General features: G+C 30.5%; 2 protein-coding genes across 2 annotated transcripts; both read left to right on the top strand.

The window, feature by feature from the left end:
• The first annotated feature begins 7,947 nt into the window (after positions 1-7,947).
• On the top strand, positions 7,948-11,519 carry LOC125869288 (GDSL esterase/lipase At2g04570-like). Its single transcript, XM_049549858.1, has 3 exons — positions 7,948-8,319; positions 10,041-10,539; positions 11,246-11,519. The coding sequence occupies exons 1-3, from the start codon at positions 7,948-7,950 to the stop codon at positions 11,437-11,439; spliced, it is 1,065 nt and encodes a 354-aa protein (XP_049405815.1). The 3' UTR covers positions 11,440-11,519.
• A 1,824-nt stretch (positions 11,520-13,343) lies between these two features.
• Positions 13,344-16,932, top strand: LOC125869287 (GDSL esterase/lipase At2g04570-like). Its single transcript, XM_049549857.1, has 3 exons — positions 13,344-13,755; positions 15,277-15,775; positions 16,532-16,932. The coding sequence occupies exons 1-3, from the start codon at positions 13,378-13,380 to the stop codon at positions 16,723-16,725; spliced, it is 1,071 nt and encodes a 356-aa protein (XP_049405814.1). The 5' UTR covers positions 13,344-13,377; the 3' UTR covers positions 16,726-16,932.
• Positions 16,933-17,524: the final 592 nt, after the last annotated feature.

Raw genomic sequence — 17,524 nt, 5'->3', positions numbered from 1 at the left:
CTTTAAGTCCAGACTTTCTATTATTTTCTTGAATAAAATCAATTGCATGCCTAATTTTTTTTAATTCTGGACTCAAAAAATTAAAGACAATCTTTTACAATTAATTTATATATATGACAAGCACATCTAATATGAAAATATCCTCTTAAGGTGTCACGCTCCAAGCCTACACCCTGGGCGGGACCGGCAATCGGAGACCATCACTGGCCCCAAGCGAACCCTTGGCCAAGCTTTCTTAACTCAGTGGAAACCTAACTCAACAGAATAACTTTATGCAATGAAAGGTCATAAAAACAACCTAACTGATAAATTCTGGCCAAAAAGGCAACTCGTGTCTCAAAATAGAATATTTACATATATACATAGATGTGAGACTCAATACTAACTGACTTACTGTCTATGAAGTCTCTATAACACTGAGATGGATGTTGGGACAGACCCCGCAACATCCTAATAAAACAAAACTAGGAACACAAAATAATAGAGTTCTCCGGAAAGCGAAGAGGCTCACCACTGACTCTGGAGTGCTCAACTGGATCAACGGCGTGTTGGATGCTGATCTGGGGTACCTGTGTCTGCATCGTCATAAGATGCAGGCCAACTGGCATCAGTACATTGAATGTACGAGTATGCGAGCTGGAAAGCTAAACAACAACTTAAGCTTGGAAGAAATACAAAGGAACTCTTACCTTTGCTCTGCTTGACTCATGAATAACTGAACTCAATATATAAAGCAATAAGACACATGCAATATATAAAGCTTGTAAAATATGGTAAACAACTTAGTTCGTTAATGATTAAAGCAATAACAAACTCAACTTTACTTATATAAACGTAAGATAACTTTAGTGGGAGATTCTTTAACCGACAACCACCACTNAAATCTGGCCAAAAAAGCAACTCATGTCTCAAAATAGAATATTTACATATATACATAGATGAGAGACTCAATACTAACTGACTGACTGTCTATGAAGCCTCTATAACACTGAGATGGATGTTGGGACAGACCCCGCAACATCATAATAAAACAAAACTAGGAACACAAAATAATAGAGTTCTCCGGAAAGTGAGGAGGCTCACCACTGACTCTGGAGTGCTCAGCTGGATCAACGACGTGCTGGATGCTGATCCTGGGTACCTGCGTCTGCATCGTCATAAGATGCAGGCCAACTGGCATCAGTACATTGAATGTACGAGTATGCGAGCTGGAAAGCTAAACAACAACTTAAGCTTGGAAGAAATACAAAAGAACTCTTACCTTGGCTCTGCTCGACTCATGAATAACTGAACTCAATATATAAAGCAATAAGACACATGCAATATATAAAGCTTGTAAAACATGGTAAACAACTTAGCTCGTTAATGATTAAAGCAATAGCAAACTCAACTTTACTTATATAAAAGTAATATAACTTTTGTGGGAGATTCTTTAACCGACAACCACCACTATGAGCCCTAGTGGTGGTACAACGTTTTACCTCACGTTGCCCAAGGACCATCCTATACCTTGCCGTGATATAGGAAGCTAACTTGACCAAGTGGATCCACTAGCTTAACTTACAGAATCATCTAAAAAGTATGACCCGTTAAATCCCATGTTGGCTACATGGTTCTTATGGAGAGTTGAGTTAATATGAACTCGTGTCCCCAACTAGGTGCTCAAGACTACTCCAAAAATATACTTGAGCTCATAAGTGTTTTAAACACATCTTTCTTTAGTTTGAGATAATTGCTCAAAGCTTAGCCCAAAGGCGCTTTTGGAATCAATGTTCCCTCTTCTTTGCTCAAATGTGAAAAACATTTATAAACTTCTTTGGGAATACATAGTTCCCTAATAACATTTGAGAAATGAACTCAACTCTATACTCTTGGATTGACTTGAAACTTGAGCCTTAAAACGAAGTTGAAACGTTTAATAAAGACTCTTGAAAAACTTTAAAGACTTGCTTTGACTTGGTTCTTAACTGCTAAACTTGACTTCTAACTTCACTTGACTTTGATCCTAACTTTCCTCGAATTGGAGTACAGATTCGAGGGTAATGATCCCATATTTATGGATGAGTTCGTGATGTTTAGATGTACCTTAGAGTGTTGAAAACAACTATAAAACATAGGTACATTACCAAGAAACATTTATGAAAGAGTGGGAAAATAATGGGTAAGACTGGCGTCCCTAGCGCTCTGAGAGGCGCGGGGCGCCAGCCCTCAAATTTCAGGGGGACCTGCTGGGCACCCTGCATGGCACGCCGCCCCAAGGAGGGGGCTTCAGAGCCCCTTTTGGGGCACGTTGGCTAGCGCGACGCCCCAGTCCTTTTTCCCCGAAAACCCAACTTTTCTCCTTGTTTTTCCAACTCTAAACCGTCTTAACTTCAAAGGTTCCAGCCCCAAACACTTAGAATCATAAAACCCCTTAATATGCAATGGATTCACCTCGAAATCACAACCGGAAACATGCACCCAACCAACAAGAAACTTCAACAACAAAACCACAACTTCAACAACCACAACCAATCTTTTCTCAGAATTAAAACGAGTTTGGCGTGTGGGGGAATGAACCAACCCAACACTATGATCTCACATACCTTAATAGGGATCACCCCCGACGAAAACCACGACGATCTTGACGAATTCTTGCTTCTTCTTCTCTTTCTCCTCTTCTTTCCTCTTCTCTCAAAAGCCCTAACTCCCACTTTTAAAAGGGGAAAACTGATGTAAAAATCAGTTTAGACCCTTGATATACAACCAAAAGAAAAGGTGAGGGAAAAGACCAAACTACCCTTAAAATTCGGATGAACTTCCCTTACCAACAGCCCAACTTCAAAAGGGTATAACTCACTCATACAAACTCAAAATCGAGTAAACTTGGCGGCGTTGGAAAGATCATTCCAAGGTCTTTCCAAACATAACTGGAAATACACCTAAATCATCCTGAGATAAGAGTTATGACTGCTCAAAGTTGACCAAAAACTCATTTTTTTCCATACTTAACCAAATTTCCAGATTTTGAATTCTTTCCAAAAATGACTATTTCAAATTTCCAGCTTGTTCATAGTTATTTCAACTCACACAATGTTACATAAGGAGGGGGGGGGGGGGGGTTCAGTTTATAAAGAATCAATTGTAGCAGTGTTAGTAGATGCATTATCAAAAGAAATACATAAAACTTTGTGTTCAACCCATAATATTTTGCAACTATAGACATAGATTCATAAATAAATTTTGCAGTATGTCTACGGTGTTCATCATGTTGAAATGATAAAGTACGTTTTTGCATGACGAAATCAAAATTCATCCAATGACAAGTAATAATTAAGTAATCATTTTTATTTATAGCACGACCAAGATCAGAAGTAAGAGGAATTGATAGGTTTTCAGATGTGTTGATGATCCTCACAAACGCAAGGACCCGATCCTCTGAAGAGTGTTCTCGTCCAGGGCAATATGTTGTACAGCTGGAAAGCTGTCTTGTCAGTGGTTGGTGAAGTCATCAGCGTACTTTACCAATAGGAATAGACGAGGTTGTTTGTCCAATGGTCAATAATTCTTCTTGGATTGATATATTTGACATGACAAACAACTAACAAATCATTCATTCTTCAAACAAAACAACAAGGGACCTAATCGACTGAAGAATTGCTTCCTGAACCTGTTATTTTGATTGTTTGTAGTTGTGCTTATCTTGTAGGATTCGTTTCACTCTTGATAGAAATATTTCAAAACTTTGTGTGAATCATTTTAAGAACACCGTTAAGGTTAACTTTGTGTCTTACAGTCAAAAGTCTATATTAATCAGTGAGGGTTAGTATAGTGGGCAATGGATGCATTACTTAGGATCAGTAAGTAATATGTTGTATTACTTAGTGTTGAGATTAAGAGGTTAATCTCATCGTGTGGTTGTAATCTGTGTTTCACTTTTGCTTGAGAAGATTAGTGAAAGCAGTTGAAAATATTGTGTAACAGGTCGTGGTTTTACCCCCTTGAGCAAGGAGGTTTTCACGTAAAGTATCGTGTGTTCTCTTTACTTCCATTATTTACTTTTCTGTATCTTAACTGTGCTAAAGGACCTGATCCTGTTATTATTAGTGGACGCATACATTCCATTAGAAATTCTGCATGGAAGATTTGTTAATAACCAACATAAATAGTATGTATATTATCCATGAAGTCTAAAAATATCTGATCGACAAGTACTTCATGGTATTATAAACTGATTGTTTATGATGAATAAAAGCATCAGGAGAAGCAAATGAAAAAGGTAAACAACCCAAAGCTATCAGTTTTGTCAACTCTTTACAATCCTTCATTTTATTATACGTCTCAACTAATTTTTTGGTCTGTGAATTTAATCTATCTTGGATTGGTCCAGTAATACCGCCAGGTTGTTGTATTTGATCTTTCCAACCAGGATGTTCATTATCTAGACGTCTACACAAATAATATGTCCCTCATTGATTAAAGCATGTAAGAAATAATGATTAATGTCAAATAATATTAGTGTAAAAGTATGTAAATTTATGAAAATTACTAGCCCCTATTAAATATTCATTTTTGGACAATATCAACTATCATTACTAAACATAACTATAATTATGTAAAATATATTAGAAAATTATATTGTTGTGTGCTAAATATATAAAAAAAAAAATTTGGTTACAAGATTAATATGCGTAGTTGTACTTTCAATCTTTTTATTTCTTTATATTTGTTGTAACCTTAGTCAATGTTATGTACGTGTTAATATTTTTCTTCATCTATTTTCTGTAACGCCTTTTTAATAATAAATGTTAAGAAATTTATCACGAGTCTTCCTTGAGCTTAATGGTAGAGTGAGTATTCTAAAGTTGTCCATTAGGTCAAGGGTTCGAAACTCGTATCAATAAGGGGAAAAGTGATGGCAACAAATAAGGTATTCTAAAATACCTTTTTTAAGTTTTATTTTATCCTTCGCATCACTATTAATTTTGAATTACTTTATCAAATAGTCTATACAATATACAAATAAACACTACATTCAACTTTAGTTGTTCCTTGTATTCGATTAATATAATGTCATACTAAACTAGTTTTTTTTTCTTTATTTTACAGGTCGGGGTGGAGATTAGAAGTTCTAGATTTAGCATTACCAATAACAATAGCAGGAGTAGTTGCTATGTTATCATCATTATTATTTGGTTCTACTTATACTTCATTTTGTTCTTCTATACTGTAAGTTTTTTGTAGCTCAAATTCATTCATATCATGTGCACTATACCTATCTCTCCAATTTCATTAGATGATGCTTCAGGCATACACGAATGAAATTTTCTTGTACTACCTCTACCGATTTTTTTTTCTTACTACCACTACTACCTTCGAGACACAAATTTTTAACACTTTGACCTACTTTTTATCATATTCATAATCCAAATTAAAATAATAATAATTATAAACAAAAAAATAATATAATTAAATATTCAAAAATTAATATATAAGTAAGAGAATGAATGAATATACTAAATTGTCGGAGATAAAGAAAAAATTATACAATTGATGAAATGCTGCACACTTGAAACTTGAAAGTTTGAAAACTTTCCCTTGATATTGTTAATTGCAAAATATAATATAAGTTTGCTATCACTTTAAGAGAGAATTGAGAAATTAAGAGAAAATTAGAAAATTGTTGTAGGAAAAATAATGAAACATAACAAGTATTTATAGATAAAAGTGTAAGTTATTAAATTATTATGTTTAAACAAAGAGAATTTTGGGCCATTTTTAAGAAAGTGACCCAACGATCCACATGTGCATTTAAAAATAAAGTTTAATTGGGCCGATGAACCGGTGGATTGGCTATCGGTTCCTTACTGGTCGGTCTTACCCGTTTGTGACCTAAAAACTCCAGATCAGCCCAATACATTTGACTGACTGGGTGTCGGTCATGTCTTACCAGTGTCGATTCCTTAATGTGCCGGTCTTACTGGACCAAAAACTAGGTCATCCGGCCCATTTGACAGGCCTATTTCTATTTCTATTAATTTTGATTTTATGAGGTACAAACATGTCGTAATATTATATCTCACTTCATACATATACATTATTAACTATGTTGTTGATGTACATTCTTGTTTGATAAAATATAGCATGTATATCAAATTTTATAGACATTACGTCTAAATATAAGAGAAAAATCATTAATTTGCTCACTTTATAAGAGACGTGGCCTCTAATAGTATAACAACAACACAAAAAAAAAATTATTCTTGATTTCTAATGAACTTACACTATCTACACTACATTAAAATTTAATATGATTACTTAATAGAAAAGAACTCACATAAAGATGGCTAATATATAGAAGTAAGATAGTTGTCTAACTTATAGTAATGGATTTGTCCCAAAAACGCAACCCCATATTTTTCTCTTACTTATTAGTTAATGTTAACACTTAATAAAAATAAAATTAATATAATATAAATTAATACAAATCTTTTAAGACCGTAATTAAAAATTTATTAGTAGTAATTATAAAATAGTACATTTAAAAGTTGTAATATACACTCTTAAATAAGTGGAATTGACAAATATATACAATTCTTAGATTAAATTGACTTGTTTTAGTTAAATAGATATTTAACAAATAAACATTTTAAAAGAATTGGCATATAATAGTCATGCGTGTATTTTGCTCAAAAACAAGGAAGGAAATTTCTATTTACTCCCATCTCTCTCTTAAAATTATTTTTTTTAAAATATAAAAAAAAAAAAAATTGGTACCATCTCTCTTCTAACTTTCAAGTGTTTCGACTAGAGGGAGTTGCTCGAATGGTAAACACCCCTCACTTCCAACTCAAAGATTCCGAGTTCAAGTCACCAAGGGAGCAAAAAGGAGTGGAAGCTCCTAGGGAGGGTAAAAAAAAATATTTAAAAAAACAAAAAACTTTCAAGTGTTTCTCCTTAAAACTATCAAAAAGTTTATCAAAAGTATTTAATTATGAGGATATTCTTACAGGTCTCTAGACTCTACCATCCATAAATTATTTTTCTAAAATAGACTATAATATACACCATTCGTCCACTTTTCATTGTCATGATTTTTTTTTTTAGAGTCAAATTATAAGAATTTTGACTAACATTTTATGATGTATTTTTTCTTCATATTGAAGAAATTACTTTTCATCACTATCATATAACCATATTTACATGGATCGTCCATAATTTGTATAATTCGGTTCCTAATTGTATAAATTCATAATTTGTATCTGTTTACCCTAACTATTTGCATATAATTTGTTTATCTTATAGCTATGAAGCGTAATTAAGCAGTAGATAAGAAAATTTCCTCTAAGAAAATACTAGATTTTGAGCCAGTGCTAGCATGGACCCAATATATATTATTTTTTTGTTTAAATATGTGACTTATAGTGCTTTCTTACTACATTTCAAATAATATGTTACTTTCTTTGTCCCAATTTATCTAGTATTGATATAATTTCGAGAGGCAACCGAATTTTTGTATCTTCTAATATTTTAAGCTGCTAATTGTTGTAATTTTAATATATTTTACATAAATTTTTAATATATAATAAATTTAAAAAAAATAAGACAAACAAATAAAAAATAACCTAAAATGACCAAAATAGCCTCCGGAAAGCAAGCTGGCAGGACAACCGTCAGCTGCTTCTCTGGCCACTTCTATATAGAGAGAAATTTACTTTACTAAACTAATTTGATGGATTTAATGAATTATACTTTAGAATTTTTTTTTTAAAAAAAAACAAGGGACTACCTATAAAATAGAGTACTAGTGGTTACTAGTCTATAAACCAACAAATTTCTACCAAAGGACCCTCTTTCCCACCCATTTATCTGTATAAAAACATTAATATACTTAACTTAAATCCACATAACCCTAAACAAAAAATTACATCACCCCAAAAAATAATTAAAAAATTTTAAAAAAATAAAATGAAAGCTTACAACTTCATGCCATGTCTAATTTTATTTTTTGTCCAACTAATTACCCCTTGTGTTGTAGGAGGAAAAGTTCCAGCAATTATCGTATTCGGCGATTCGACGGTAGATAGTGGGAATAATAATCAAATTTTAACTGTTCTTAGGAGCAATTTTCCACCTTATGGACGTGATTATTATGATAAAAAGGCAACAGGAAGGTTTTGTAATGGACGTATTCCACCAGATTTTATATCTGAGGCTTTTGGTTTGAGACCATTTGTGCCTGCTTATTTAGATCCAATGTGTAATATAACTGATTTTGCTGTTGGAGTTTGTTTTGCTTCTGCTGGTACTGGTTATGATAGTGCCACTTCTCATGTTCTAGTAAGATTCAATTCCATATCTACTTATTGCAACATTTATATATTTCTTGCTCCATTTCAATTTATTTGTTTGTCTTACCTGACATGACATGATAGGTGTGTCTATGTCATTCGTTAAAAGTTTGGTTTATTTATGTCACTTTCGTTTGAGAAAAGGCTCATTGATCATGTCATTATTTATTAACTGAAATGACATAGATGAGCCTTTTCTCAAAATTTGATGGCATATTTGAACATTTTTCCTTTAAAAAATGATTTAATTAATGACGTGACTAATTGATCACGTGTAAAAAATAGTTTTGCAAAATTGAAATTATTTTCAGTTAACAAATAATGGCATGGATGAGTTTTTTGTCAAATGAAATGGCATAGTTTAACGATGACATAGATGAGTCTTTTCTCAAAGTTTGATGGCATATTTGAGCATTTTTCCTATATTTAATGATAATTTTAAGGTAATCAATTATGGTCATAAATTTACGAAAAAAAACTACTAGTACTTGTCTTTTTTTTTTTATTTTCATTCTTACTATTATTATTTTTAAATCGGTTAACAAATGCATTCAATTTCTTCTTCTTGCATTATAACAAATTAAAAAGAACTTCTAACAACAATTATATGCACATTAATAAAGAGTCTTTATACACAAAATTATTAAACTATTTTTTTTGCATATTTAATTTTTATTTATATACTTGAAAATGACATTACATTGGTGTGCTTCTTCTATTTTGTGGCCCGGAATATAATTGTGTCTGTTGAGCGAAAATAACAATAATATTATTGTGCACATAATTAGGTTAATTTAATTATAGAAAACAAAAAAATGAACCTTTTTGGGCTAGAAAACAATTGGGTTTTAATTAATTTTGTCCATGGAGCATTTATAGTATGTCTTATAATCCGCCTAAATAGGTGAGGAAGGGCCTATTATCAATTTACGTAGTAATTTTAGGTATAATAATTAAAGCATCGTGGAGTAATATTCATTTCTATATGGATCCTTAATTATTTCATTTTTATTATTTTTCAAATTCACCATCAACTAAAAGTTTTGCGGAAAAAAAAAAGCATACCAGGTATTTATATTGTCTATATTATTATTAAAAGAAAGAACTGACCCTTTCCAGATTTAGAAACAATGTACTATATGAACTTTTCAATTCAAATTTAATGAGAAGAATTTAGAGTCATACAAATTATATAAATTTTAAAAGTTTTAAAAAAGAAAAATTCAACTCCATTTTTTTTTCCTTTTTTTTTAAGGAGGAAACCGTATGGATCGAGGAATTTTTCAACTCCATATTCATTCAAATAGATTTACATAAATTAAAACGAAGAAAATAACATTAATCAGTAATTAAATTAAACGAACAATGCATATAACTTAAGTCCATTCTTAGGGAGCTTTACATGGTATGTGCATAAAAAATAGCTAATAAATGTATATACAATATACACATTATACGTAATTAGTGTATATTTGGCTAACATTTATAGTTATTTTTGATCGATTGACCAAATGCATTAAACTCTCGAGAAGAGTTACACATTTGGCGACTTGCCAAAAAAAAATTACAACCACTAGCCATATATACTACTAGTCGTCTACGTGTATAACATATGTATATATATATATACAGAAGGATACTATTAGCAGCTATTATTTTGATGAGCGACTATACACGAGACCTAACCATTGTGATTGTCTCCTTTGACAGAATGTGATGCCATTATGGAAGGAAATAGAGAACTACAAGGAGTATCAAAAGAAACTAGAAGCATATGTAGGGATCCAAAAATCAAAATATATAATACAAGAAGCACTTTATATTGTAAGCATGGGAACAAATGATTTCTTGGAGAATTACTTTGCAATGCAAAGTGTACGTGCATTTCAATACACAACAGAACAATATCGAGGGTTTATTATTGGACATGTTGAGAATTTTATTAAAGAAATTTATCAACTTGGAGCTAGGAAAATATCATTAACTGGACTTCCTCCAATGGGTTGTTTACCTTTAGAAAGAGCAGCAAATATGTTACGAGGACAAGGTGATACATGCAATAACAACTATAATGATTGTGCTTCGAAGTTTAATGAGATGTTGAGTTCTTTGATTCAAAAGTTAAATAAGGAGCTTCCTGGGATTAGAATAGCTTTTGCTAATCCTTATGGTATCATACTTCAAATGGTCCAAAATCCTGCCTCATTTGGTAAGTTTTCTTCTTTCAATTACCTCATTTGTTAAATTTCCTCATCATCACAAGTGGCACACAAAATATCCTTATCACTGAGATCATACAACTTGAACATATTTCATAAGCTTTTAGAGGCAATTGAGATTGTTTCTTCTATAATTCAAGGGTCATAAGTAGAAAGATCTCGATCGAGGAATAGTTAAAACAGGTTGGAGATATATAATAATAATAATAGAATTGTGTGCATTGGTGAACCTAATACTTATGTACACGGGAACGCCCATTTTTTTAACTGATATTACATTTTTCACTATTTGAGATTTAAACTATAAGTTAAAGTAGTAATCAATAGTTAAAAAGTTTAAAAGACATGAATAATTTGTTTGACTTTCGAAATCAGAATACTGTCACATAAATGTGACAAAGAAAATAGTAAAATTAAGTTAAAAGTTAGCAAGTATAGTTATTTTGTATTTATTTCTAAAAAGTAAGTATCCATTTCTATATACATATATGTACTAAAAAATTGGATTTAGTGACGATAAAAATTTGATAGCTAAACAACAAAAATTGTCACTAATTTTACTTAGCAGAAAATTAGCGACATTTTCATTAGCCATGAGCAAATAACTACATATCAATAACGAAATTCGTAGCTAATTTCAGTGTTTTTTAATGGATTGCATGATTATGTTCTAATGAATTGTTTTGTTTAAAACAGGATTTGAAGTGGCACGTATAGCATGTTGTGGCACAGGATTATTCGAAATGAGTTACTTATGTAATAAGTTAAATCCACTCACATGCCCTGACCCAAATAAGTATGTTTTTTGGGATTCTTTCCATCTCACCCAAAAAACTAACCAAATTATCACCAATTCCTTGATGAAAAATGTCCTCCATCAATTTGTGTAATATCATGTATTTTGTATACCTAGATCGATAGATTTTATACCTTGTGTTGTTTTTTAGTTTGATTTGCTAGATTGTATATCATCCAGAGTTAGATAAAAAAAAAATGATTGCATATAATAAGTCATATCAAGACGGTATGATATTTGTACTCTTCATTTCAACTCGCTAAGTGATGTAATTTGTCTTTTAAAAGATTGTATTCTAAAAGCTTTTAATTTATTTATTTTTCGTGTAAAAATATTGCTATTATTATTCTTATTTTTTTAGTTAATTTTTTTTTCTTCACTTAGCTTGGAGTACATTAAGTTTGTTGACATTAATATATACAAGGATTTAGAGAATCTACATACTTGTTTAGCCACTGACCCTGATACTGAGATCTTTGAGGAAGGTCCATGTAAATATCCTCATACAGATCTCCTTATAAGAATGGATTATAGACGGTCATAATATTCTACCATTTATACTACGGATTGAAAGTAGTTTAAAAAAATCAAGTTGTCCCTCATTAAAATTATAATGTAATTAAAATGGTTGAATACTTAATATAATAAATTGAATATATCTTTAGACCTTTCATGTTGGAGTATTCCAAATATTCCATCAATTCGTGAAAGTCCTTAGCTAATTCTTGTGAAAGGCCTCACAAATCAAACGCTTAACACACAAATTAAAATAAATTGGCTATGAGGGAGACTGATTCTCTACTCATAACTAAATTCATCAGAAAGGATTGAAGAATTCCATGAAGATACGGAAATTATATATATACATAATAGAGTACTAAAGTTCTACTCCCTCCATTTAATTTTTCATGTTCCTTCTATCAAAAATGGATATTATTTTAATTGTTCATTAGTAATTTAAGAGAGTTTTAATTTTTTTTAACATTATTCTTACTTCTTAGTAGTAAATAATTATATAAAGTAATAATAGTCAAATTTAAAGCTCGAAACCATTATTACTAAGGTTAATTTTGAAAAATACAACTCTACTTAAAGCTTTCTTGAGGTGTGTGTGCAAGCATAGTTTTCAAAGGCGTTTTCAGGGTGAGTCCTATGACGAGTTTCAGCATGGGGTATTTCAAAAACGCTCTGCTACACAAATTGAAGGAGGAAATACACCGAGCATAAAGTCCCAGGCTAAAAAGTGTACTTTTATGCATTGACTTTGATTTTGATTGTTTTTAAAGTATTTTTGCTATAAATTATTTTTTTATTAGTGGTGTAATATATGATACTTTATGCTATCTTATTTTTCATGTTATAATAATGTTTTTTTCTAAAATATATAAATAAATAAATCAACTAAAATAACAATGTTATAAATAATTTTTAGATAATTGTGCTTGAAATTGATAGAATAGAGATTTCATATCATTATATTTATTCATTTTTTGTTATTACTCTTACCCTTTTTATCATTTCCTTCTTGGCAAGATATGAGCAATAATTGGTGCTAATATTAGTTGAGGATGGAAAAGTAATACATGTGGGGATGGATAATGATTTTATTTTAAAAATTATCTCTATTATGATTATTTTTTGTGTTATTATCTTTCTCAAATAAAAATTATAATATTATTTTTTTCTATATCATTAGTGATTTATTTAGATTTATCGTTAAAAGTTTTATTTTTATCTATTAATTTTTAGTAATAAAATTACTAAATTGAAGATGCATCATATATATATATCTCATAGATCCAATTGCGTTCGCCTTTTAAAGCACTTGTACAAAATATTTTAAACAACTAATATAAAACGGGATGAGTAACACGTAGATAATTTTTTCATTACTCATCATTAATGATACACCAACAAACTCCTGCCAAAGGACCCTCTTTCCCACCTATTCACCTGTATAAGAAGTGAATATACTTAACTCAAATCCCCATAACCTTAAACAATAAACCCAACTACCCAAAATTTTTAAAAAATGGAAGCTAATTACAAGTTCATTTCATGTCTTATTATAATTTTTGTCCAACTAATTATCATCCCTTGTGTTGTAGGAGGAAAAGTTCCAGCAATTATAGTATTCGGCGATTCATCGGTAGATGCTGGAAATAATAACCAGATTTCTACTGTTCTTAAGAGTAATTTTGAGCCTTATGGACGTGATTTTTATGGTAAAATGCCAACAGGAAGGTTTTGTAATGGGCGTATCCCGCCAGATTTTATATCTGAGGCTTTTGGTTTGAGACCATTTGTGCCTGCTTATTTGGATCCAATGTTTAATATAACTGATTTTGCTGGTGGAGTTTGTTTTGCTTCTGCTGGTACTGGTTATGATAATGCCACTTCTCAAGTTCTAGTAAGCAATCCTTTCCATCTCTCTACTTACTACTCGATCTGTCTCAATTTATGTAACACATTTTTTGAGATTCAAATAATTTTATTTTTTATCATAAATTTCATGTATCTTTTAAATAGTTTTATGTAGTTTATAAATATATAAATTTTATTTTTAAAAAATTAAAAATTTTATGCGCAAATTTCTGATAAAACTAAAACTGTCACATAAATTGGAAGAGAGGGATATAACATTTTTATTTTAAGTGACCAAAAAAGAAAGACAAATCATTTCATGGATAGAATATTTGTCTCGTCATGATTTTCATATCGTATTTGAATTTTATTTTTCTTTGGATGGGAAATTAAAGTATTAGTAGAATAGATAAAACTCTTTTATATTAGGTTATTTCTTTCTCGAAGAAAAAGTTTGGACTTTATAAATTAATTAAACGCCGTTCTTCTTATATCATAATAAAAGATCATCGAGGTATCCACAATATAATCTTTTGAGAGTTTCATTTAGCCAGAGATTATAATCTCAATAAATTTTATGTATATTGAAATATTAATTTAGTTTTGAATTTGTAAGTCACTTGATCAAAATATTATATTATATAGTCTATTTACCGTTTAATTTATCACCGCTATAAATTACAATTATTTTTATCCTAACACTATCATCCATGGCCATAACTTAAATCGACTTTGAAATAATATAATTCTGTTTATTTTTTGTGGCCCGGAATATAATTGTGTTTGTTGGGTGAATTGTGAATAGGACATTTATTAACCACTCTCCGTGCACACTGAGTTCTTTTTGGAGCATTTATAATACTCTTTCGTCTTAATTTAATTTATGTAATCTAGTTTTATTGGGCATATAATTTAAAAATATAGAAAGACTTTGAAAATTTTCAAAATTTTCCTTAAAAGAAGTACAACTACTTTATGAACTTTTTGTCGGCAAGTGGGACTTAAGATGGATAAAATATCACTCTATTCATTTATTTTTACTCGTTCATTATACTATTCTGAGATGTTTAATAATATTTGTCTAGTTTATAAAATCAGTGAAAAATTTATTATGTTGTGTCCATTTTACCTTTGCTATTAAATACTAATATTCATTTTTCAATGTTTAGATGACTTATATTAATAGGGTGATTTGATAAAATTACTCCTATCAATTACTGCTTCTTAATCTGTGTGTCAAATCAATAGTGAACAATAATTATTGTTAGACAGAGGAAGTAACTATTTGTCAAATTAGTAAGTATGTCATTTTTTAGAAATAGACTAAAAGAAAGTGTGTCACATATATTGGAATAGAGAAAATAGTATATATACATAATCCGCCTAAATTAGGAAGATGAAGTATCATGTGTATATAATCCACCTAAATTGGGACAGAAGAAGTATTATGTATATATAATCCGCCAAAATAGGTGAAAGTATGCCTATTATCGATTATTTTGATGAGCGATTATACTCCTGTCAAAATTCCTTCCTTTTTTATCTAATTAATTGACTCCTTTGACAGAGTGTGATACCATTGTGGAAGGAAATAGAGAACTACAAGGAGTATCAAAAGAAACTAGAAGCATATGTAGGGAGCAAAAAAGTAAAATACATAATACAAGAAGCACTATATCTAGTGAGCTTGGGAACAAATGATTTCTTGGAGAATTATTATTCAATACAAAGCAAACGTGCATCTCAATTCACAATAGAACAATATCAAGGCTTTCTAATTGAACTTGCTGAGAATTTTATCAAACAAATTTATCAACTTGGAGCTAGGAAAATATCATTTACTGGACTTCCTCCAATGGGATGTTTACCTTTAGAAAGAGCAACAAATATTATAAGAGGACATGGAGATGCATGCAATGAGAAATACAATGACTGTGCTTTGAGGTTTAATGTGATGTTGAATGGTTTGGTTGACAAGTTAAATAGGGAACTTCCTGGGATGAAAATGGTTTTTTCTAATCCATATGAGCTCATACTTCAAATTATCAGAAATCCTTCCTCATTTGGTAAGTTTTTTTTTTATTCATTCAACTATATGGTTACTTCTCTCTTTGTACTTTGTTATGTTATTGTAAAGGCATAATACATAAATATGTCAGCTAACTTAACTTCATATGATATTTATGTTTTTTTTCATTTTGGTACGTACAAATAGACACTTAAAGTTGTATAAAGTTGAGCAAATTATAGATACATGCATCCTACTTGACGTTCTATGTGGCAATTCACGTCCTACGCAGTATCTTATGTGGTGTCTTACCCTGCATGTATTATGTCACGTAAGACGTGTGTACATGTATACTTATTCAATTTTATACATGTTTAAATCTCTACTTGTGCAAACCCAAGTAAAAGGGTATATTTATGTATTGTGCCGATTGTAAATCAGTCATGGTTCTTTGTAGTATTAATACAATAACATTACAAAGTAAAAAAGGAAGTTGTAGCAACACTATACATGTGCATTGTTGTGCCCAAGGGAGATGGTACAAATACTACATCATCAAGTACAACTATCTTCAAGCACATATTCTCAAAAAGGCACTGCATTTTTAAGTTTACATGTCAACGAAGAGATGCCTGATTGAGCTGCTCTCACTGACTTCTTAATTCTTATATAGGAGAAGAAGTAATTAAATGTTATTACCTATATTTATTTTGTGATTTCCAAAATGAAATTCACCATTTCTTACATCTCTTTGAATGATTTACAATTGATTATCTTCTAATGAATTGGTTAATTTCTATTGCTTTGAAAACAGGATTTGAGGTGGCTGGTGTAGCATGTTGTGGCACGGGTTTATTTGAAATGAGTTACTTATGTGACAAATTAAACCCACTCACATGCACTGATGCAAATAAATATGTATTTTGGGATTCTTTCCATCTCTCCCAAAAAACTAATCTCATCATCACCAATTTCTTGATGAAAAATGTCCTCAATCAATTTTTATAATATCATGTAACTCTGTACAACCATTTATTGTCTTGTTTTTTAATTTAATTTGCTACAATATAATGTACTACTATCCAGAGTGTGAAAAAGCCATATATATTTTATTGTATATATTGGTCATATTTGTAATCTTCATGTAATTTGTGATTCTTGTTTGTCTAATAAACTTGTATTTTGAAGCTTGTATTTATTCGTTTAAGGATATTACTATAATTATTCTTATTTGTTGAGCCATTTTTTTTCTTCTCTTGGAGTACATTGACAATTTAATTACCATTTAGGCTCTCAAATGGATCATTTTTCCAGCCGGTAGATATAATATTATAATTAGTTGTTACTTATTTCTTAATCCAATAAGACATATTTTGGGGATGGAAACTTCAATTTGTTTTTCAAGAGGCACCACAAGAAAATATGGATCAATAATGCCAAGATTGTTATTTATAAAATAAAGATAATAAATAATTAAGTACATATGCTAGAGAGGTGTATAGAAACATAGTTGATATATTAATCAATTTTGAATTGATATATAAATGAGCTAGATTAACTTCATATTTATAGAAGAAAAGAAGTTGCCGGCTAAAAGGAGTAGTCCATGATATGTCATTCACGACACATTATGGCACCTCTTTCTGCTGGTAAGTTGTCTACTTGAACTACTTGTAAGTTGTCTGCTTGAACTATTTGTGATGTCGGCTTGATTGCAAGTTTATTTAGGTATTTACAACATGATTATTTATAACACTTTCTCTTGAATATTCATTAATACATAATGTGACTCATTAAAACCTTTCTA

This window comes from Solanum stenotomum, chromosome 6 (genome assembly GCF_019186545.1).
Source record: "Solanum stenotomum isolate F172 chromosome 6, ASM1918654v1, whole genome shotgun sequence".
Classification (NCBI taxonomy): domain Eukaryota; kingdom Viridiplantae; phylum Streptophyta; class Magnoliopsida; order Solanales; family Solanaceae; genus Solanum; species Solanum stenotomum.
This window is presented reverse-complemented; position numbering and strand designations above follow the sequence as displayed.

Excerpts from the sequence above, each read along its gene's own strand:
- LOC125869288 (XM_049549858.1), top strand. The coding sequence starts at position 7,948 with ATGAAAGCTTACAACTTCATGCCATGTCTAATTTTATTTTTTGTCCAA. Across the intron at positions 8,320-10,040 it reads GTGCCACTTCTCATGTTCTA|AATGTGATGCCATTATGGAA; the intron begins GTAAGATTCAAT and ends CTCCTTTGACAG. Across the intron at positions 10,540-11,245 it reads CCAAAATCCTGCCTCATTTG|GATTTGAAGTGGCACGTATA; the intron begins GTAAGTTTTCTT and ends TGTTTAAAACAG.
- LOC125869287 (XM_049549857.1), top strand. The coding sequence starts at position 13,378 with ATGGAAGCTAATTACAAGTTCATTTCATGTCTTATTATAATTTTTGTC. Across the intron at positions 13,756-15,276 it reads ATGCCACTTCTCAAGTTCTA|AGTGTGATACCATTGTGGAA; the intron begins GTAAGCAATCCT and ends CTCCTTTGACAG. Across the intron at positions 15,776-16,531 it reads CAGAAATCCTTCCTCATTTG|GATTTGAGGTGGCTGGTGTA; the intron begins GTAAGTTTTTTT and ends CTTTGAAAACAG.